The sequence below is a fragment of the Aythya marila genome (assembly GCF_965140915.1).
Source record: "Aythya marila genome assembly, chromosome: 20".
Taxonomy (NCBI): Eukaryota; Metazoa; Chordata; class Aves; order Anseriformes; family Anatidae; genus Aythya; species Aythya marila.
In genome coordinates, this window is record NC_139061.1 from 9,296,541 (window position 1) to 9,319,283 (window position 22,743).

The 22,743-nt window shown below is 41.0% G+C and overlaps 1 protein-coding gene across 8 annotated transcripts in view; it reads right to left on the reverse strand.

Annotated features, from left to right (window-relative positions):
* The window catches only part of BCAS3 (BCAS3 microtubule associated cell migration factor), a 353,644-nt gene that overhangs the window by 167,288 nt on the left and 163,613 nt on the right, over window positions 1-22,743 (reverse strand). For all 8 annotated transcript variants that reach the window (XM_082776135.1, XM_082776133.1, XM_082776131.1 and 5 more), the window contains 2 exons: window positions 22,304-22,500; window positions 20,983-21,080 (listed from right to left, as the gene is read on the reverse strand). In XM_082776135.1, the coding sequence (XP_082632261.1) occupies window positions 20,983-21,080; window positions 22,304-22,500 (295 nt within the window). The remainder of the gene's footprint in view (window positions 1-20,982; window positions 21,081-22,303; window positions 22,501-22,743) is intronic.

Genomic DNA, 22,743 nt, shown 5'->3' on the forward strand with positions numbered 1-22,743 from the left:
CTATCTCAATTTAGAGTTTTAACACAGTTAGGGATTCTAGATTTAACTCTAATTTAACTTAAGGAAGGACAATGGGCCTGCAATTGTCCCATTAGGAGCTGGCCTCTGTCAGGCTACTGACTGGCCTCCTCAGGACCCAGAGCAGCAGGAACCGTGCTTTGCTCCCCACCTCTGCCGAAGTACTCCAAATGCAGCAGAGAGAACCACTGGGATGGAGCAGCTTCTGAAGGAAGGCTTAATCCTGAAAGGATGGCAAGGAAAGAGGTAAAGCCTCTGCTGTTTACTTGTAGTGAGCTGCTCAAATGGTCCTAGGCTCACACCCACGTTTTTTTTTTTTTACATTTAAAGAGGTTACTGGAACAACATAAAAACATTACTGTTATTTTGGTTAACGTAAAGTATTAAAAAAAAAAAAAAGCAAAAAAAAAAAAGCAAAAACACCTCTTACCTATGCTTACTAATTAATATGTTTGAATGTGCAAGTTATCTAAGTAATTAACTTCAGGTTGTTAAAAGGAACACGCGGTGTTCAGTCTAGGGAGACTAACAATCTGCTCAGAAGTCCAATCTGCTGAGTACTAAAAATAGGTGGCTCAGTAAAGTTGGAGATGAGTTGCATTAGAAGAGCTGCTAAATCAGAGCATGGAATGTAACAAAAATATTCCCTACATCAATCATGCTCCTTTACTTCAAAGAATTCAATATACTTCAGTGTTCCTTTCTCAAAGATGAAAATTGTCATTTAAGTTGTCTGGTCCCACTCCACTTAAATGATCCTTTAATTTCCTTTCTTATTTCTAAGCCCTCAGGTGGCTAGTGCAATGCTATCTGGCCTTGGTTGCATGTAAAGTTCACAGCTTCTTGCCTGATCTCATGATCCTCTCTCAAAACAGCACTTTCAGAAGCGTTTCCTGTCTAGCTCTGCCTTGCGTGATTTGCTCCTTGGCTGAATCAGCTGCCAGACCGAATCCCTTTCGTGGAAAGCTGTAGAAAACTCAGCGCGGCCCCATCCCCCTCCACCTAGGGCCTGACATCCGGAACTGACTTAGGAAGTACTCTAATGGTTACCAAATTTTTGGGAACTGCCTTAGCTTTTCTGAGCTAAACATGTGTTTAGTACAGGCAGCATCCACCGTCACCACTTGACCTTATGGCAGCCGCCGAGTTGCTGATTTTTCTTTTCCTTTTTTTTTTTCCTTGAAAAAACAAGAAAACTTTTACCAGATAACACATGATGTAAATGCAAAATTATGTTGTGAAATGACTGCAAACATGCTGTTTTCCAGATGTTTGACGAGACAGTAAAGAAACAGCACAAAGAAGGGTCAACAGTTTCCGTCACAAGCTCTGCTGGGTTCCACATGAAAAAAACCCCAAACCCCAACATTCAGCTCTCATAAATTCAGGGGACTCTGCACAGCTGTCAAGCTATTTAGACTTTTAGAAATATATCGAAAGGTTCCTCTGTCATCTGCCAAATTTCACTCCATCAATAGGTAGTTAAAAGACATTTGACTGTTAACATTCTACGAATTTCCTACAACCATTATTACCTCAAATGAAAGGGACTGCCAGGGAATTGCTGCTCCTGGTAAAAGCTATCTGAGGAAAGCAAGGCTTCATCCTCTGTTTGCTTATAAATACCAATCTTCCTTGACACGCATGAAAACGAAACTGCAGGAGAAATGATTAAGAAGAACTCCAAGAAGAAATGAAAGAAAATGAGCACTGCCAAGCATTTACCAGGCATTCCCCTCAACCCCGCCATGGCAGGAATGACGAATACCGCTGCCACAAGGAGTATCAGCTTTTATTTTTCATTATCTAATCCCCCAGCTGATGTCAGAAGGACAGACAGATCCCCCTGTGCTTGTGAACACTGCTACCAGCATGGGGCCCCAGGAAGCCGCAGCAAAGTGGACATCTTCGCCTGAATTCATCAGGATCTCTGGGGCTGGAATTTCATTTCTTTCCAACTCTACTTCCTCTCTCAGGATACAAACCTGTCCTTTTGGACGAGGCCATCAGGAACAGCTATTAATAAGACTACCCCTGCAATGCTTTTCTTAGGTCCCCATTTCCACTCCAGTGATTTTTACTGAGTACATTACTTGTGCTGGGCTGGGTGAAACTTTTTACAGAAACGGGTTCAATCGATCTTGAATTTCTGCTTCTTTCCACATAGGAAAACACCTACCATAATTCACAGGCAGCTCTGCCACCATGAAACGATGGCTGCAGACACACTCATTTGTTAGCATGCGAACCACTCCATGTAGGATCACTTCAAATGCCTTTTAAAGACACGTGGCTTACTCCTACCCTGTGATGTTCACAAGGTTGCTGGCAGCTTCCTGGCTCTGATAAGGGGCGTACAGTCAGCCGCCTGCACTAAGCCCAGCCCAGGCAGGGATTACAACAGCCTGCGTGCAAATTCGCATCCTGCATCTGAGGCTGTAGATGAAGGGAAGACCAACCATAACGACGTGCTACGCAAGGATACCGGTTAGAGCAATCACAGTGAATTATGGCATGTCTTTATATGAAGATGACACCACCAAAATCATTTTAAGTCCAGACCAAGCATACATCTGTGAGCTACTCTAAAATTGCCTATTCTGGTGCAGCTGCACCACTCAGTTCCCCCCAGAGAAGCCCCATGCCTCCAATGAATTAATTCATGGCATTCAGCAGCAAGTAACAGCCAGTAGTTGGCAGCACGTTCCCTCTACCTCAGACACATGCCTTGGGGAAATCTCTCCTGGCTGGCAGAAAACTGCATCTAATGGTATGTTAAGAACATTTTTGTTCTCTTTCTCTGCAGTAATCAGGATAAAATGTTAGTGTGCTGTGCCTGACTCACTGTCATACCGGGATATGCTTCTTCCAGGAAAGCCAGACAGAGAAGATGAGCCGGATTTCCCTGTGTTACTGACTCAATGAAATCCCTGGCTTGTCTTCTTTTGTGTTATTACAGCATTAAAATATTGCATGAAGTGAAATATATACTTAATTTTATTTACAGTGAAGGAAATAATTCCTTCGGTTGTGAAAGAGTTAATAAGGAACGAAATCACACACAGTCCGTGTTAAAGGTTAGAGGAATAATCAGTCATTTGAAAAACACTACATAAACATTTTTCCGGATGCAATTTTCAGTCCAAGGATACATTTCCCAGTAGAAATCAGCAGCTAAAAAGGAAATCATTTAGTCTCCATAAGTGCCAAATTGTATCCTGATTTTTCCTGGTCTGGCTCGACTTTCAAAACTAGTGGTTCAACTTCTGCAATCTTTCACCCAATGACTATATAAACACATCCTTATAAGACAGACATAATCCTTGGGTGGGCCAATTTATGTTGGATTATGAAAATACTTAAAGTACAGAATCGTATAATGACTGTTGTCCTTCGGTTTTTACTAAACGGAAAAGAAAAAAAAAAAAAGCTAATACAGACAGTCTACGCTGTTCCGAAAGGCAGTCTGTGACATTCTGCTTCTGCAACTGTGTCAACATCTTTGAAGGTAATTAGTTACCACTAAATCTATTATTTAGTTATCACAAGCTCTATTTTAATGACACCTAATGTGACACACATCTATTTTGAGCTTTAACATGCAGAAAAGAACCCCCCTGGCAAACTGGCTGCATCTCCGCGTGGTCAGTTCCCACACAGCGCGAGCGCTCGCCGTACCACACAATTGGAGCGAATTAAGTTGTTACGCACACCAGCCAGAAAAACAATTCTCACTCTTGAAAATACTTTGGCTACTCTCTGTTTGGTTAAAGGTTATATAAATAGTAGCTTTAAGAAGGATGAAACAATTGTCATACAAAGCAAACAAATTCATTTGTAATTTATGGCTGTCCAGTACACATATACACACAACCATGTATAAATGTATACTTTCAAAAAATTATCTGTTCCTGCACATTTATATTTTCAGCAATGTAACTAAGAAACAATGGAAACTTTTATTCTTCATGGAAAGGTAAATTCTGTTTTTTCACTTCCCCTCTGAAACTCTAGAGTTTTTACAGGCAACTACAAAAGTCAGCAGGCTAAAGCCAACAGTATCCTATCTTCAACACTTTGCATGTGGTAGAAGGGAACTTTCCTTTCCCTCCAATGTATAAAGTTATGTGAAAGAAGACATTTTTCTAGTCTACAGAGAGTAAAGAATAAATTATAGTGATAAGATCTGGAAAAGTTTGGTTGGAAGTTAAGAGATTTTCACATCTGTGTCTACACATCTATGTCTTGGGAATAATGTATCTCGAGTACCAGTCACATAAAAATGCAAGAAATTGCTCCTTTCTCAAACACAGCAAAACCATTCATTGTACTTATGTCTACACTTTGACCAGTAGCTTATAGTAGTGATCTGAGTTAGCAAGCTGCAAAGTTTTCCCGTATTTCGAAATACGGACCATTCACTGTGTGTATATGTAAAAGGACAATAAATACTAACACACATGCAATTCACCATTGTGTTATCCACTCTGAGCTAAAGTAATTTGGCAATGCTGTTCTAACAAACTGAGCCATACTGCAGTCAATCTGCGCACAGCACCATGACGCTAACTACTGCGCCTGATTTATATCCCCACGAAGCCACTGCCCATCTCTCCCTCAGCTTCTCGGGGCTTCGGATTCACCTTGAGTACTTTTCCAGGCAGGCTCTGACATTGTGTAATGAACAATAGTCCAACGTCACATCAACAGCATCTGAGAAACTACTCCTTTATTTAAATAAACCTGATAATGGTACAGCCTTTTACAAACCTCGTACAGACCTCATGCAGAACACATGCATGCGCCCGACACCTGGAACACAAGAAATTGTGCTGCTTGAAATGCTTTCAAGAAGCTTTGCGTGTCAACTCAAGATAAGAGAACGGCTGAAAAACAACAGCCATGCAGAACAATCCTTGTATGAACGTAGTCCTCTTTTATAATACAGCTGCTCAGACAACATAAATACAATGCACACGTTAACGCACTCTGCCAGAGTTTTTACTCCTATGAAACAAAAAAACAGTATTAATGGCTTAAATTATTTCAGTCTAACACTTTCTTTCTAGTTACCTAGTACAATTTAGGATGTATTTTGAAGCACGATTATATTATTAACCCCTAATTCACTTTCATTTCAAAAATAAATCCCACAAAAAACAACACATATTCCACAAAATATCAAAGAGTAAACAAAAAATATGCACCTAGGTCCTCCAACTATGAGGACTTAAGTGCCATTCTGTGCAACCACCTTAGGCATGTCCACTTTATCCTATTTCTTGACATGAGAAAACATCCAAACAGATCCAATGCAGCAGAATTGCACCAGACTTGCTAAGAAAGGCCCAGCACCTCTTTGAACCATAAAAGAAAGGATTTTGTTTAAAATCAAGAATTTCTGGTTGACATATTTCACATTCCTTTCTCATTTAAAACACTTTGCTATGAAGGCTGCCATTATTTAGAAGTGAAGAAAGAAAAGGGAATTTGCCCCATTTCTCCCCACTCTTCACTTTGCTATTGTCCCCTGTATCTATTTCCAGGAAGCCATATTCATTAGGGTTAATCTGCCTACTAAATGAATAAACAAAGGATTTCTCTGTCACTGAGAGGCCAGGTGAGCTGATATCATCTTCTAACACAGAAAATCATCCGCACAAATACAGCGCAGGAAATTACCTGCTGCAATCCCACACCTGGGATCATTTGGCAAGTAGCTTAGTAATGTTGAGTAGATGACTGAAATCAAACCAATTATATTTTTAATGCAGATCTCCTATCAGCAGAAAGAAAAAAAAAAAAAGAGACACTTCTAACCACGTGATGCAAAAGCCTCAAATGTCTTGAGATTATTATGTATACCAATATTTTAGAAAATTTACCATACAAAAACGCTACAGGGATTGGTGTGGTTGAAGTAGACTTGCTTAGTAGTGACAATTACTTACAGCTGTCCCCAGCAGTGCCCATGCTGCTGTGTACTTCAAAACCACAATAATTCATAAATTGTTGGCTTAGGAATCTAACAAAAGATGCAAATAAATAAATAAAATCCAATTTTGGTGCAAAAAAAACCTGACATGAAACAGCACCTAATATGCTAATACAAACCTACACATGCAGCCCACTGCTCAGCCCCAACTGCAAGCTTTGGTGGTTATCACATCTCTGGCACGCAGCACGGCAGATGCAGAGTTTCAGAGATGCCTTGTGTACTTGGAGAGCTGACACCTGAAGGATGAGTTTCTCGTGTAAAAGCAAATGCTGAGAGATATTATGAAGAGGAATTACTGAGATTACAAAGATGAGACAGGAACAAAGGATTAGATGTAACCATACGGACCTGGCACGTGTTATGGCAGAAAAGGAGCCGATGCAGGGATTGAGAGCTCTGGGAAATGCTGCGTGCTGTGACCAAGGGGGAAGATGAGCTCAGCAGCTGCAGTCGGGGCCCAAGGAGCCGAGGGGTAGTTTGGAGTATCAAGGAAACAAGAACGGGAAAGGTCACAGGATTCAAGAAATGAAAGGAGTCATGCCTGTATAGAAACATGTAGGCATGAAACCAAAAGTTCACGTCTCAGCAATGCTGTGGAGGAAGAAAGGCCAGGGTTTGAAGCCGGCCTGGATGAATGGTGCTCCCAAAGCTACACAGCAAAGGGCTCCCTTCCCTCCCGCAAACACGGATTCTTTTTGATGTTCCTTATACAGCAAGCATGAAGAGATAAATTAAAATTGAGAACCTAGAGAGCTCTTTGATCCTACTCCCTGGAAATATGTATAAGAATATTTTCTCCAGACGTACTTTTGCTATATATGGAAACCAAATGCTGACTAATCATATAAACCTTATGGTGCCTAAGCACAGCTGTAATCTGCAGCAGAACACTGTCACAATGGCAAAGGAAAAAGTGGAAAACTAAGAAGTTAGCTGTGGTACTGAGAAAGAGGAGAAAACGGTGATCAAAGGCACTGGAGGCCAGACTAGACAAGAGGGAGAGTTTCTAGCCGGCTAGGTTTTAAGATACAAGTGACATATTTATGACTTATTCTTGTATTACTGAACTTTAACAGGCCAAGTAATGACTATCCATTTTCCAAGTTTATAGAAAAATGATTCGATAGGAGACCTGCTGACTCAGGACAACAGAAATAGGATATAAAAGTCTGAATTTTCGTGCTTTGGTCTACAGACAGCTCCAGTTGGTAGCGAGATAAAGCTATTCAGAGCTGTTTTATCAAAGCACACCCAGCGTCTCGGCTGGGAGCAGACACAGCTGCCAGGAAGAAGGCAGCGAGCTGCAGGGCCACCGCTCCTCATGTGCCAGAGAGCCCAGCTCACAGCTAGCTGGGAGAGCAGAGGGCAGGGAAGCTGCTTCTGCCCCCTGCCAGCCTGTGCCTGGTCAGCACAGCATGCAGTCGTATCGTACGCTGCCTGCCCAGCCACTCCTGTCCATGGGAGTACTCCTGCTCCTGGGAGATCATTCCATGATAACCTGGAGATAGGAAACCAACTTCCCTCTGAAGGCACAAGACAGATGGAACTTGTATCCTCTTACGGGTATGTCAGTTTGTGGGAATGGGATTGTTTCAGTCCCCAAACATCACAATGGAACCTCTTAGAACATTTTTTTTTAACTTTACATTCTTAGCTGCTATGGCTTTGTGCAGACACTTTCGCATTAAAGATGTCTGTGAAAACACATAAATCCCTTTCACTAATAATTAAACATTGGACGAGAACGTACAGTGTCACTAAACCTACTTCAAAATTGGAGTAGCAGCTTTGAGTAAATTAACCTCAAGATAAACCTCTACAATGGTATTATTTTATCTTAAAATCACTTTTTGAAACTAAACCATACATTAACCATAGCAAGAGTGACCGCAGATTTTAGGGAAATCACTCCACTATACGTGTGAAAATCCCGTGGTCTTGCCATTGTGTGATTTGGAAGCCTGTGTTCTCTCCATTGTCTCCATCACCTGCAGAAAATCTCAGCAGGCTGCTGCTGGCACATGACCACCTTACATGTGCTTCGCAGGGGCACATTAAAGACACCACCTCAGTCCAAGATAACTAATACAAATCATTATTGCTCAATGCAAAATGTCAGATTACAGCAAGATGTAATAGGGTATTCCAGTCTGGATTAATTACTGGAGTTCATCAGCCACTTACTTAATCCCCAGTACAAGCAATAGGAGAAATCCAAACTTGAAGAGCAGCATCAGTTCTTGCTTTTTGCTCATCTTAGAAGAGCTCATCAGTATGGCATACCTAATTAATGCTTTCAATAGGTGTTAAAAATTCCTATGCTGCAAGGCAGTAAATGCATTATGAGCAGGCAAAGGCAAGTGGCTATAGTTTAGAAGCACAAAGGTGAGATAATGGCCTTCCACATCACTGAACTGTCAACCTCACTTAGCATAAAGCATTGCATCTGGAGATTTCAAATCATACAGCCGTTTAAAAATATATAGAATGTTAAATTAAATGACAAACACGGGACATGTCACCTTTTAGAGGCAGAAATGTAAAACCAAAGCATATGTTCTCCAGCTATATATTTGCTCCGGTATCAACAATATTTTTGTAACCCCCTTACTTTCTTGTCTTGGCTTTCAGTATGGAAGGATGGACATACAAGTTACAGCTCCTTCACATTATTTCTGCAATTACAGGTCAATCCTTTGCTAGTTAAATAAATGAACAACTCTGGATTTAACTCTTACAGAGAGTCTAGATGGTGGAGACAATGAGGAAAAACGTCTACAAGCTGTCAGGGACGAGGAGTAGTTCTGTCTTTTGAGCTCTGAGAGGAATGTGCAAATATCTAACTCTCAAATCTACATTTACAAACAAATCCTGCAGCCTCTGCATGTGTCAGACTCCCACCAAACCATGCCGAGTCCCACACGGTTACCACACAGGAACAGGCTCAAGCTCAGCTACGCTGACCGAGGGCCTGCGATGTCTGCAAGCAGTTTATCTGGCTCTGCGTGGCACGGAGCCTAAGCTAATAAACTGTAGCTGGCTCCACGCAGAGCTAACTCGGGGCTCGGCCCTGTGGTCTTGTCACCACTGGAGCTGGAGTTCCCCACGCCGGGGCTGCCGGCAGCTCCGTGGGGAGCCAGGCACGGGCAGGGCGCAGGGAAGTGACCGAGCCCTCCGTGTGAGCACCCTCACCTGCCTCAAGGCTGCCACACAGCCGACGTATCATTGCACTTGATTCACATTACATCACTTTAGAGCACACGTTCAGCACTTCATGGCATGCACAATCTTTCACTGAAGTGTGATTAAAAGGCTACAACTAGGCCAATAAAGCTGGATTTTATTTGCCCACTCCCAGCAAAGAGGGAAGCGGTGCCTGCCCATGACATTAAACAAAACATCGTGCCCGTGATTCAAATTCTTTCTCAACTACCAGCTATGTAAGCTGATCGGTTAGAAGCTGTCGTTTTAACACACAGCAGGGCAGCACAAAGAAGGAGTTATGGTGGGGTACTGCATCACAGAGCTGTGTTTGCACAGCCCTCCTCACCCCCATTGAAAAGGATTTTATAGCAGGAGCAGTATTGGATGCTAACAATCAATTAACAGTCTCATTAAGCCTCGATTCAGAACATCTTCAGGTATGTGGCTAAGCATTTTCCCGAGGACCTGTTTCAGTGAGGATGGGCTCTTTATTCACAGGCACTGCAAAACTAGCATGCACCACCCGCACTATGAGCTTTTCTCACAAGCCACAGATTCCCAAAGTTTCGGTCACATTTCAGTGGAGAGAAAGGAAAAGGCATCAGCAAAACTTTGAAATAAAATCATGAAATAATGAAGCACTGCTTGCAGTTTAGCTTATTGTGCATGAAAGTTTAAACTTTGCTTTCAACCTCGGTTTTCCAAACATGCTGTCATTCACTATAATATGGGTTAAAAATAAGAGAAAGCGAAGATGAAATGTAAATGATTTAAATGCGTGCATATGTTCTTTTGTAAAATGCATAATGCATCTGCAATGCTTTTCCTCATATTTTGGACACAAATCAAGGGGGAAATGGTCCGCTTATGATATAGTGAATTTTTTATCTAACTTCAGTGGTAAAATGTGCTTCCATGTAAGTGTTTCACTCTATACTGTTTGTTGCTGGGTTTTGTTTGTTTGTTTGTAAGGAACAAATAAACCAAAGACTAGCAGAGCAGCATCCCATTTGGTCTCCAAACTTGTGGCAATCTTCAGTTTGTTAAAAAGAAATCCACAAAGAACATGAACAGCCTTGCAGAGGATTGTGTCTTGTGGTCAATTCCTGAATCTGACGGTCGACCATGATAAAGAGAATGTTACACTTACTTTTAAAGCATATTTTAACCGATGGTCAGGCAGCATAACACGCAGTGATTTGCTCACCATTCATGCTGTAAACAATACAGGTCAAAACCTAAAGAGGTAATTATTCAGGTAATGCAAATTCAGTTAATGTCCTGCTAGCAAAGAGCTAACAAGATCTTTACTACATCCGCTGCTTCTGCTGCTTCTATCTTTCCAGAGGCTGCCCTTCCTGGAGTGGTATTGTCAGGACTAGAAACCACTCCGAAGAGTCCTAACAAGAGGAGAGGCTGTGAACTGCAGAGTCTGCATTTCCTGCACTGCATTTCTCCCGTTAATGGCACTATAACTCAGCGCAAAGGAAAAGTAAGACAAGAGACAATGACAGCAGCCGGTCACCAAAACGAATGTTCAAACCCAACCAGATACTCGCGAGCAAGCCTTCGGCCTCCGTGCCAAAGCCTAGCAAATTCTGTGAATTGCACAGAAATACAGGTGGGTTGCACGCAGCCAGGGCCAGCCGCATCTGGGACAAAAGCCCAGGCAAGTGATCGCATGTAGGCCCCGCTCGCTAGCAGCAGATGTGAGCTCAAGGGAAAGCAGCTGTGCTGGATGCCCCGACGGTTGAAGCTGCACCATGCACCCGGCACAGGCAGCACAAACGGTTGCCCACTGCTGGAGGGAAATACCAGGCAAGAGACTTGGCAAGCCAGGGGTTTCAGAAAAGAAGGGCCTGGACCCCTCTTGACCTGGGGACATGGGATTTTTGGTAGGGCTATTACAATCACAGAGCTTATAAAATGTATTTGGAAAGGCTTTTGTGTTGGTTTTGGGATAGCATACGAAGGCCCCAGGAATCCTCTCGGAGGCCTTAAATCTGTGGCCAAACTCCAGCAAAAACCATATGTTAGTCATATTACCACCTTTTTCTTTTCCCTGTTCTTGCTCCATTTTAAAGGACCACGCCCTGTGCAGTAAACCAAAGACAGCCTCAGGGCAAGAGAGGCTCATATACCACTTCTCTTATCTGGAGAAATCCTGTGCTAATGATGTGAATAATCCCAAGTCTGCTTTCTGTCATTTACTGACTGTGACCTGCTTGTTTTCACCTTTACAAGGGGAACAGCACCGTACGGTTTCTGTGGTTTTGTACGCGAAGTGCTCGGCTTTACGTGCTCCCTCAGACTGAATTCTTTCTGGAAGGAGGCGAGCCCCAGGCAGGCTGTCCCAGTGCTCAGCAGCATAAGACCACGATGCTCCTGTGTGCAGCTCCCTGGCTGGGGGCACCAGCAGCAGCTCTGGACCTGCAGATGGAACGGGTGGAGGAGGACAGGGACAATTGGGCCCCTGCCACCCCGCTCCCACCACCACTTGCCCCCGCAGCTGCTCTGCGGCCACCGCTCGCTGGCACCAGCCTTGGCTCCTCGCAGCGCTCCACCCACAGCTCCAGTGCTAGCACCCAATTTAGCTTTGGTTCTAATAAAAAGTGAAAGTTAAAAGCAGCACAAGCAGCAGATAAAGCGCTATTAAAAACTGCCTGGGATCAGGCCAGGGATGGAGTCCAAGGCAGGGGGAGGAGCAAAGGCAACTGCAAGCCGACGGCTATTTCACGGGATTGGATAATTAAGAAAAACAACATATTTTCCATCTTTTTTTTTTCTTTTTTTTTTTTTTACCCCTTACTTTACTGAGACAATAAAACACACACAAGTAAGTACCAGCAGACTGTACTTCAACCTAGCTGTAAATATTTCCAGCTGAGGACATCCCTACTTCAGTGAGGAGCCTGAGTGAGAAGGCAGTGATTAACACATCCTCAAAGGATCAAACTCCACCTTAAAAACACATCAAATGCCTGGCTAATTTATCATGCCACATAGTTCAGTTTTATGTGACATCTACCTAAACCCACATTTCTGCTCCCTCATCAATATTACACTTGAATGAACAATAGCTAAAACATGCTGGGTTTGGATTAACAATGGTGAAAATAGGTGCATATGCTGACAATACGCTAAGAAAAAACATGTGAGGACTGGTGCTCTTGTTTAAAGCCACTTCAGTAGAGAACCAGATATACTCAGGGTAAAGAGTCTTTGTAGAGAGCTTGTGTAGTTTTTGCACCATGAGCACTGGGTTGAACCAGATGAACACAGTTTTCTCCAGCTCGCATTATTTAATGATTCTATAAATATTATAATGTTATCTGCAGTATGAAGGAATACAAGTGAGAAGAAAATCAGAGATTTAAGGGAGGTTAGGTTTACTCAGGAATATCTAGCCCTTCATTTCTTTGGAGAAACAGACAGACATTGTACAAATGTGCTGTTCGTTACTGTGATGATATTGCAAGTGCTTTCTGGTACAACACTGGAGGCCAACCCCCGTAAGTGCACAGCTGAGAGCTCACTGGCTGCACAGCCAGAGCAGCTTACCTCCTCTTCCTCAGTTTCTCCTTCTTTTGGGGAGGCTGATTTTGATTTAAAATATAGCATTATCATCTAACTTGGGAAAAAAATAAACATGCCAGGACACCTTTTTTTTTTAAGCTATTTTTATCTGATAATGAAGAGAGAAATTTAAAAAATGATTCATTATGAAACCAGGAGATATTGCTTAGTAGATGCCCCACCACTTCCAAGCATCTTTAAAAAATAAACAAAAAACATTCTTCAAGACTGCTTCATGCCCAGTTTGACACCTACAGATCTCATTGTTCGGAAGAAGCTATCACAACCAATACAGTATTAAGGTGGTTGCTGTGCTCCCGGGCTGTGGACATCAAACCTCCTGGGTATTTGGCAGGCAGGAGGAAGCTGAAAGACAAAAGGAACAGCCCACAGGGCCCTGAGGACAAGGGCTGGAACAGTTCCTGAAAACAGGGGAGGACAACTTGCAGGGTCTCAAGAGGCCCAGAACTAGCAAGCAATCAGCAGGGTGACAAACTAAGTGTCTGACAGAGACGACGGTCCAGACCAGAGAAGATGAAACAAGAAATAATGAAGCACATTTAGAGGTTTTTCATAGCAAACATGGAAAACAGTGAGCAAAAACTACGAAGGGTGGCCTAATTTAGGGAATTGTTAAATAGGGACATCTCCTTAGCATAAACTGGAAAACTTTCTAAATGAGAGCTTTGCCTGAAAAATACTGACTTTAAAATTCATGTGCAAGTGGGTGTTCAAACATTCATCCTTTAACTTGCACATCTAATAACACTTTTAGAACATTTCAAACAGTCTAGATTAATAGATGAGCATATAATACCAGCTTACAAAAATATTAAGATTCATAAAATGATTCCTTTAAGTACTGTATAAAAGGAACATGTCAATGAACATGCTTCTTTGCAAATAGTGCACAGTGCGTTATTTCTGTGCAATCCATAAAAACACAAGTACAGACACTGAGGTTTCTGGATCTCTTGTAAGTTTAACAGTAGCTAGGAGCTCTCAGATCTCAAGCTATAATAAATATTGTATCCTACAGGAGCCCATCGGGAATCTCAGCTCATGTGTTGTTCCACAGAAGATTGTGGTGTCAGATATGATTAGAATCAACACTTTCCACTTATTCTGAGCTTTAAAGCTATCTATGCAAAACATTAACAACAACTGCTAATGAAGGACAATAAAAGGGTACACAAGACAATCTTATATTCAGAATGAGCTCCTGATATGCAGAACACTGCCGTGAGTTACGGACTTTTTCCCCACAGATAAACAGGAGACATTTATATGCTTGGAACAGACCATGCCCTAGCACACTGCTATTTTTCAGCTGACAAGCCATTATGTGAACTGAAGGTGGCTTTCCCAGCTGGAAGTTAGTATGTAACACTTAAGCAATAAGACACTCCACTGTCTGCATTAATGGACCACTGGTACACGCGTCAAGTGGGTTGTGTGACATGAGAACAACTGTCTGAGCAACTGGGGGCTGCACCAATGACCATTAACGTATTCCCTGGAGCCCTCCCTGTGACTAACCTCCATATCTGAAGAAAAATCTCATTATCTGGTATTTTGATATTACGTTGCTGAGGTCACGGTTATGCTGTCACCTAGCTATGATGTCAACGTGGAAACTGCTGCTGTTATTGTTTGGCAGAATCCTGTGGGTTACCAAAAACCACATTAGCGAGATGAAGAAGGTGAGCAATGATTGTGAGCACCTTGAGTAATTTACATTGCTTACAGTCAGATTGAACCTAACACAAAAATGTCTAGAAATTGCTGGATTTTGATTTTCACTTGTGTCTGTGAAATTAACTTGAATGTAATGCCTTTTTCTTCTCTCTCTCTCTTTTTTTTTTTTTTTTTTTTAAGCTAATGGGCACAGACACGTCAAAGAACAACCACCTGAGAAAAGCTGAATTCCTTCAACTGCTACCAGCTTCCTCAGCTAAACCAGAGGCAAACTGGGATGAGGAAGAAGTCCCCTTCATCACCTGCAGGGTGCCAGGCTTGAGAGCCCCACATGACCACATTCTGTTAACTCCAGAGCTGACAGGCTAACCCAGCTACCACCATTATAGGGAGGCAAAAATAAATCACTGCAGATTGATTCTGCTGCCGTTCTGTCACTGACCCATGCACTTCCTCTTCAGCATACTTCTCCTGCCTCCAGAAAACACCCACCAGTGTTTCAAGACATTAATGCTACTCCATGTTTCCCTGCAGCTGAGTCTTTTCCCAAGCCAGGCAATGATCCAGCACCAAGTGCCCAGCCAGTAGTGTCAGGTCATTTTAGTTTCTCTTCACATCTTTGTAGTCTATAGGGCATAGCTGTTTCGAGATGTAATCATGTATACTGCATTGGCATCTCAGAGCCTGCTGAAGTCATTTCTGTCTTCAGGCCCTCTTCAGAAATCATCAGATAACATTTTCTCAAATTAGATAAACTAGTTCAAGTTGAGAAAACTCTAGGTACCAGAATTTTGTACTGTGTGGCTCACAAACACATACACGAGCAATTATTTAGTTAGACACACAAGTAAGATGGAGGGAGCACATGCAAGCGTGCGATAACTCATCACTAAAAAAACAGCTGAGTATATCCCACACGTTATCATTAGCCCGGAAATACTACCAAAAACATTTTTCAAATAAGTAACGTAATAAGTGTTTTAAATAGGTATATTAATGGAATTTGCTTGGAAGTTGTTACAGGAAAGAATCACAACTTCAACTCGTTTAAATTTAAACTGACAGAAGGTAGAAGTAGAAAACACCAGGACTGGGTATGTCTTTTTGCCGTCACCAAGCAGGTGATGCCCTCTAAGAGCAGCTTGTTATCCGACCATTATTAAAACCCTGGCTGCTGTGAAGAATAGACCGAGGGCCAAATCTCTTCCTTGGCTTCAAAGCTCGGCATTATACTCAGAGGATCGGAGTGCAATCGCTATCTGCAACAACAAACTACCTTTATGCCGTCCAGGTAATTACAGGTTCAGGTCAAGGACTCCAGACCGTATTGATTACATCTCTCCACAGGAGCACCCTGCAGCCCCAGCCGGCTCCACTCAAGCAGGGCAGCTCAGGTATCCGTGACGCCAGGACTCCTCGGGCCCTACCAGCGCCCGTAACGGGAAACCAGCGAGCGCTCAGGCCTGTCAGTTATTGCCTGTGGCAATAAGGACAGCCTGGGAATTCATAATGTTGGTGACTTCATCTGCCAGCTGCATTCACACATCTTTACTACCTGAATAACTGATCTCCGCTACTCCGAGGCAGCACTTTCTGGTGTACAGCATTTGGGAATAAATATTTGATCGCACGTACAACAGAAAAGAGCTCAGATGGTTTAAGGTGTGACAGCAGAAGTGTTTATTAAATTCCGAGTGAGAGCATTGCTGGACAGTAAGAATTTGTCCCATGGTCCCTATCTCACAGGTGTGGTGATGAACAATAAAAGATCCTTTACAGGCAGAGGGAAGGGAGGTGAGGCAACCTCCCACCCCCACAAAACCCAAGCCCCAAGTCAGTTCTTCTGTTCATTAAACCCTCTGCAGGCACCAAGCTACCCATCCATGGCCAGCCAGTCACAAAGAAAAGAAAAGGGAAGTACTAAATTACAAGCCAACTTTAAGAGGGCATTGATTGAGGTAACCAGAAGAGAGCTCAGTATTGTCAATGCTTCATGCAACAGCAATAAACAATCTTCATTAAAAAATGATGCGTGCATCCCTAAGAAGCACAGCGCGTGCCAGGTTTAAGAAAACATAAAACGTTCCCCTTGCCCCATGCACAATCCAAAGAAAAAAACAAAACACTCAGGATCTTTTTCTTCTACAATTTCATTCATTGAAAGTTTTCTTGCCATAACTTCTGTATTTGTGCAAATCAAGACAGAAACAGAGAACTCACTCTGAGTAGGGAAGGAAAAGGTTGATGCAGAGGAGCCATCAGACAGCTTCTTCTTTGTCAATGTTTTTCTACTCAGCTGACAATGCAACCGAATCATTACTTGACTGAGGAGTAACTATCAAAAACCTCTTTGCGTGAGGGAATAAGCAGGGTATTTAATAACCACACACAGGTTTGCACGGTTTTTAACAAAGCAGGGCTGCATTTACAGGTATGACTGAGCATACCTGAATCCTTCAACACATCTGTTGCAGTTTAAGTGAAATGTTTGCCCTAAAAAATGTGCAGTTGTGTGACCAGATTTAGGATTTTGTTGCAGGTCCTGATCACCCTTTCTCTAGCAGTTTTCTATTTCTGAAAGTCTAGATTTGTTGTTCTGTGCAGATACCTTAGCCCGCTGCACCCCTTTAATTTCTCCATTATTTATTATTAGCAGGGTTCTATCCGTTCTGATTTTTCTGGTGTATATGACACGCATTATTCCCCTATAGGTTATAGTGTAAAACTCAGAAAAGTGCCTCATTCATCACTGGTAATATTCAATTACATGTCTAGGCAATGCTTCTGCTTTCTAGATTAGTTTCCATTATGTTTTAGATACCCTCAATATGCAAAAACTTATCTAATTCTAGTCACACCAAGGAAAGGAACAGCATTCAATGCATACAGGTAATATAAGGTTTTTAAGTCATGCCTGTAGAACACTCATCTGAAATAGAGCCAGGTCATTCTGAAATACACATTTTGTGTTGCCGTACTGATTTCTCTCTCAGGGTTCATTGGTTTAGTTGCATAAAGAGTGTGACCTTCAGCTGCAGCATCTCTTGCAGATGGGGCACTTAAAAGGCTTCTCTTGCACCTGTTGTCTAATGAAGTCTTAAATGCAACCTGACTGAAAGCCTCTCCCATCTAGCCAGCTGTCTGCAGCCACAAAATTTCTATCTGTGATCTCTGTATTCCCACCTCACCTTTGTTAAACCTGATGCAATACGCCAATAGCCTCAGCATATCTTCAGCAAGGATGGAAACAGACACACGAGTGCACGTGCCTGCTTACCATACACATTAAGCATTTATTTGCTATGCAGACAAGTCTTTCTTTTGGTGTATATTAAAGCTTCCTGCGTTATAATGCTTTAAACCCAATGTTGTCCCTTTAACATTTCTTACTGTGAATCTGGAGCAGCATCTGGAATTACAGTTAATTTAATCCTTGAGGGTACATTCTCTCTATGATGCGTATGACTGAAGTGTGTGCATTGAAGAACAAATGTCCAGTAACTTTAGGTGACTACATTTTTGCAAACTTTTCTTAAAGATTTAATTAAAAAAAAAAAAAAACAACACACAGGGAAGATTATCTTAGAAGAATTGTAAGTACGATTTAGATAATTATATTGAAATCTACCTTTTTTTTTTCTGATGTATCCATGTAGTCTTTATAGATGAGTGCCATTACCCTGAAAATGCTATTGCAAATTGTCATGATTGACAGAAGTATTTGAGTTCTTCACTTTTTTTAAAATGGAGGTTTTTTCAAATGACCTTGTGAGAGTATATTGTTGTTAGTATGCCACAGTTTTATGGACACATGTAAAATCACATTTGAAAAAATGTACAAATATCTTATTAAATGCAACGACAGAGTTGTCACCAACGGGGGAGAAGGAAGGAAGCTATAAAGAATGGCAGAAGAATAATTAAAGATGATAAACATGTACTTGAAATCTTTTGGTAGGAAGAACAAGTGATGGAGTTAGATAAGGAGAGGCGCCACGCTGGTTCTATCTCTAAGCAACAGGCAATCAAACAGCCAGATAAGCATCTTCATAAAGTGCAACAGACTCAAATGCATGGGTCATAACTGAAGAATCACTTCCTGGTTCAGCTTAGGTAGTAAAAATTTATGACCTACTTAAAAAAAAAAAATCCTTCCAACCTAAAAACGTATTTTCCAATAAATTTGTTTTCCATAAAGAATGCAAGCCACTTAGGGCATGCCTTGGTAATAGCAGGAAATGAGAATATTTACAGTAGTGAGCTATAATATAAAATATGCAATGTTGCACATGAACATTTAAAATAAACCTTTCCATGCACAGCTGAGCTTAATGTAGTTTTCCACACATCTCAAAGGTAGGAAGAAAAGAAAGCAATCTAATGTGCTCTTCTTTCTGTTGTTGGGCTCTGTTACAAGAATCACATAAAATTTCAAAAAACACTGCACATTTTTTCTTGCGTCTCTTCTACTCCGTAGCAGAATTCACGTGCCTGTACCATCTCACATAACCTGGCATGTCTATCCTTAACACAGACCAATGCTTTCTGCATGGGAAAGGACTAAGAACCAGGCAATATGAAAACTGCAAATAGATGCTAAAGTCCCTGAATCAAAAATCAATTCAAATCCAAACTGCCTGGCAGTGAAGTTAAATAAAATACTGCTATCAGCATGTCTCTAACAAAATCCATGTATTGTTTATAAGAAACTTATGAGGTGTTACAATAAAATTGAGTCACTGCTGTACAGTAAATATATTTTTAGTGTCATAACAATGTATACAATTGACTTTGGCAATTTTAATACGGACACACATGTTAAATGCATTACCAATAGAGCTTCATCACATTCATATGAGCCATTTCACTTTAAGGCCCCATCTATACTATACGAAGGGTTGTTTAGCATAGAAGAGGTATGGTCCTATGTGGTTTATTGCTTCTAGTGTCGTTGGAGCAAAACAGTTTCAGAACACAGCACAGTTACAGAACAGTTGTATACCACAATTAATATGTATCCCTGCTACAGGGAACTGTACTGCTCCATTCACACTCAAGGAAAAAAATACAAAGAATCCCCCACCCTGATAACCTAGATGTCTCTATCTGTATCAGCTGGCACAGTCACACTGATAGCGAAGAACAACTATGCCATTAATCAGTCTGAATCTGAAGTGTCAGATACACAGACAGAAGCACTCCTGTGATTCCAGCTTGTAACTTCTAGGGGTAATAGACAGGGATGAACTAGTCCAAAAAAAAATCATAACTGATGCATTTATAATTTCTTATATGTCAAATAATTATTTTCAAAATTATATTCACATATACTAAAACAAATACAATTCCCTTTAAGTAACCAGCATCAGATGTCTGTCTAAGCTCAATGTGAATTAATTTAGCAAGTTTTAAATATTTGAAAATGGAATTTAGAATGACAATCCTCAATACCCAAAGTAAATGTAGTTATTACTGAACTCAGATATAAACAGACCTGAGAAGTATCCTCTAATACCCAAATAAATTAATTTGGCAAACAATATAGTATCTTGGACTCAGAATTTATAACTATAGCAAACAGAGTCTGGAACAGGAGCTTTTATTTTAACTCTCTTTAAAACAACCTTCAGAAATCACTTTCTGTATGTGTTACAGTCTCCTTTTACAGTTTAACCTCAATCCAATCAGCAGTCTCCAGGGATTTTCAAATCACTAAAGATTAAAATCCTCTCTGACTTGACTGTTTGACTAATGCTGTGTGTTTAATAATTCTACTTGTGAGAGATTTTATTTGACAAAATCCTGCTGTGTGGAACCTTCAGACGCTATACAGCTGTACTAAAATATAAAGCTCTGCTGTCTTTGGTTCTTTATATAGACTATACCCCAGCACTGAGAAAAAAAGAAGAAAACTTTATAGTACATATATTACTATGTTGATATTAACGTAACCACTGTAGTATTAAATTTACACACACTCTTTTAGAGCAGAGTAGTGAAAATGCGACTGTTACACAAACATTAGTTAAACTACCCTGTTGTCTTGACTATTCACAGAAATCAATTACATTTATGATTACATTTCAATGAAAGGTATTTTGTAAATGGGACAGAATTGTAATATTCTATGCTTTAGGCACTCATTAATAAAAGCATTTCAGTGTTAGTATTTGCAAGTGTTTTGCTTTTTAGCTTACACATTTCTTAGCATTCCACAGCTTATGTTAAACTTCATGTAAATATTGTGTTTATATTTTATGACAATGCTGTGACTTCAAATTTGAGTGGTAAGAGGAAAAAAGTCATCATTATTTTAGCCTTCAGTATATATTTGTATAAGACAGCACGTACTCTACAGCACAGCTGAAAATAATGATAACCTTTCAAGTATATAGCATTAATTAGTAAACATGCTACCAGACAAAAAAAGACAAGATTGATGAATGCCTCGAATATCAAAGAAAACAGAAAAATAAGCGTGTTTCTACCTGAGGTAGCATCAATCACTGTTGAAACTCCTCTGCGATCAGAAACCGGACGTGATGACCCCGGCATGCTAACAGGTTCTGAACGAACTGGCTGAATCCTAAATGATAAGTTACAGTTACCACCTTGGTCAAAATCATTGCTCAGAGGGCTACAATCAAATCACAAACCTGAAACAGCCAACCAATCAAGCAACTACTTATTTTGAAATCTGCCAATTTTCCTTCACTTTGTGGCGCCAAGGTATGGATAATCCATCTACAGACAGATCAAGACCATGCACAATGTGAATATCCCTAAATTATGTCTCAGATGTGAGTACCACCTCCTCCCCCTAATAAATCCACCCTATCCAAACTGCCTAAATTCCTCCTGAACAGCAACAATTTCTTTACCAGTTTAGGAGAAGAGGTACATCTGTAAATGCCTACTACTTTTGTTGTGCATGTATATATATGTATTCATTTATATACATATATATTCATTTTTTAATTTTCTGCTTTCTGTTAATGTATGCATATGGATAACATAAAAATATCATTTAATAACATATTTTACATTTATATTCTTACTTGCAGGAGCAATCATATGCAAGGAGAAATCACATTTTAAAAGCATGTATTTTCAGCCCAAGGCCAACCTGCTCGCTTTTAATGGGACTGGTCATTGGTTGATGTTGTTAAATCTTGAGAGCTACTGGACAGGGCACAGAAACAAATGGTGCATAAAGGAGTTCTACAAAATTGCTTGCTATCCATAACTTTAAATCCACGTTTAGCCCCACTCTGCTAGGCCTCCCCTTCCCAATTCCAAATCAGCCAATGTCAAAAAACAGATGAATTAAATACGTGAAAAAGGAGGGAAAAAGAAGGAAGCAATGAAAAGGAAAAAATAAAAATAAAAAACAAAGGGGGAAGGGGAACAATATTCCAGAAGCTCCCTTACTCTTTGAACATACTGACCACTTCATGGCACAACGCTCCTACTCATGACTGAGAGAATTATTTTTTTAAGTAATGCAGAATTGTAGAAGCTAAGACAACAGTGAGCAAGGCCACCTTTCAAGGCCACCTACAATGAAAGAACAGACTTGTTACTATCTTTCATTGTAATTTACACAGGAAGAGGTGGCAAAATGGAATCTAAGCTGTTTAGCCTGGATGAATTTTTATTGTTGTTGAGTCATACGCTTTTCTTAGACTTTCATCTGGACAAGCTTGGTGAAAACTATTACAGGTTCTACACAGATGGCCTCATTTAAGCATAAGGTAAGGTACTCACACAACAAATGTGAAACAGCTCAGAAATTCATCTTATTCTTACCTGAGACTATTGAGATCAAGATCATCTGTATCGAAGTCCAGAAGAGGCTGTGGGGTGTCACTGGGACCATGCGACTGCAGCACTGACGAACTGGATGAAATGACAGTGGTTTGGCCAGAGGGATGAATTGTTTTGAACTGGAACTGTGGGCCCATCCACAGGCGCCGATGAGGCCCGGTGTGAGTCACTATTTCAACCTGTGGGAATATGGGAAACGGTCAACACAAAACTGCAACCTAATACACTGAGTGGTTCTTTCAGTGCACTGAAGCCCCAGAATCTTGTTGTTCTCAAGCAAAAGAGCATTTTGTGCCATCAGTTCAGGGAAAAACTGAATTTCAGAACATCTTTGTTAGAGAAAGGATGCTGTAGCCAAAGCCAAGAGCTTCTTGAAGAGCTGTGAAAGCTCTTGAACCATCAGCTTTAGGACACTGCACCCA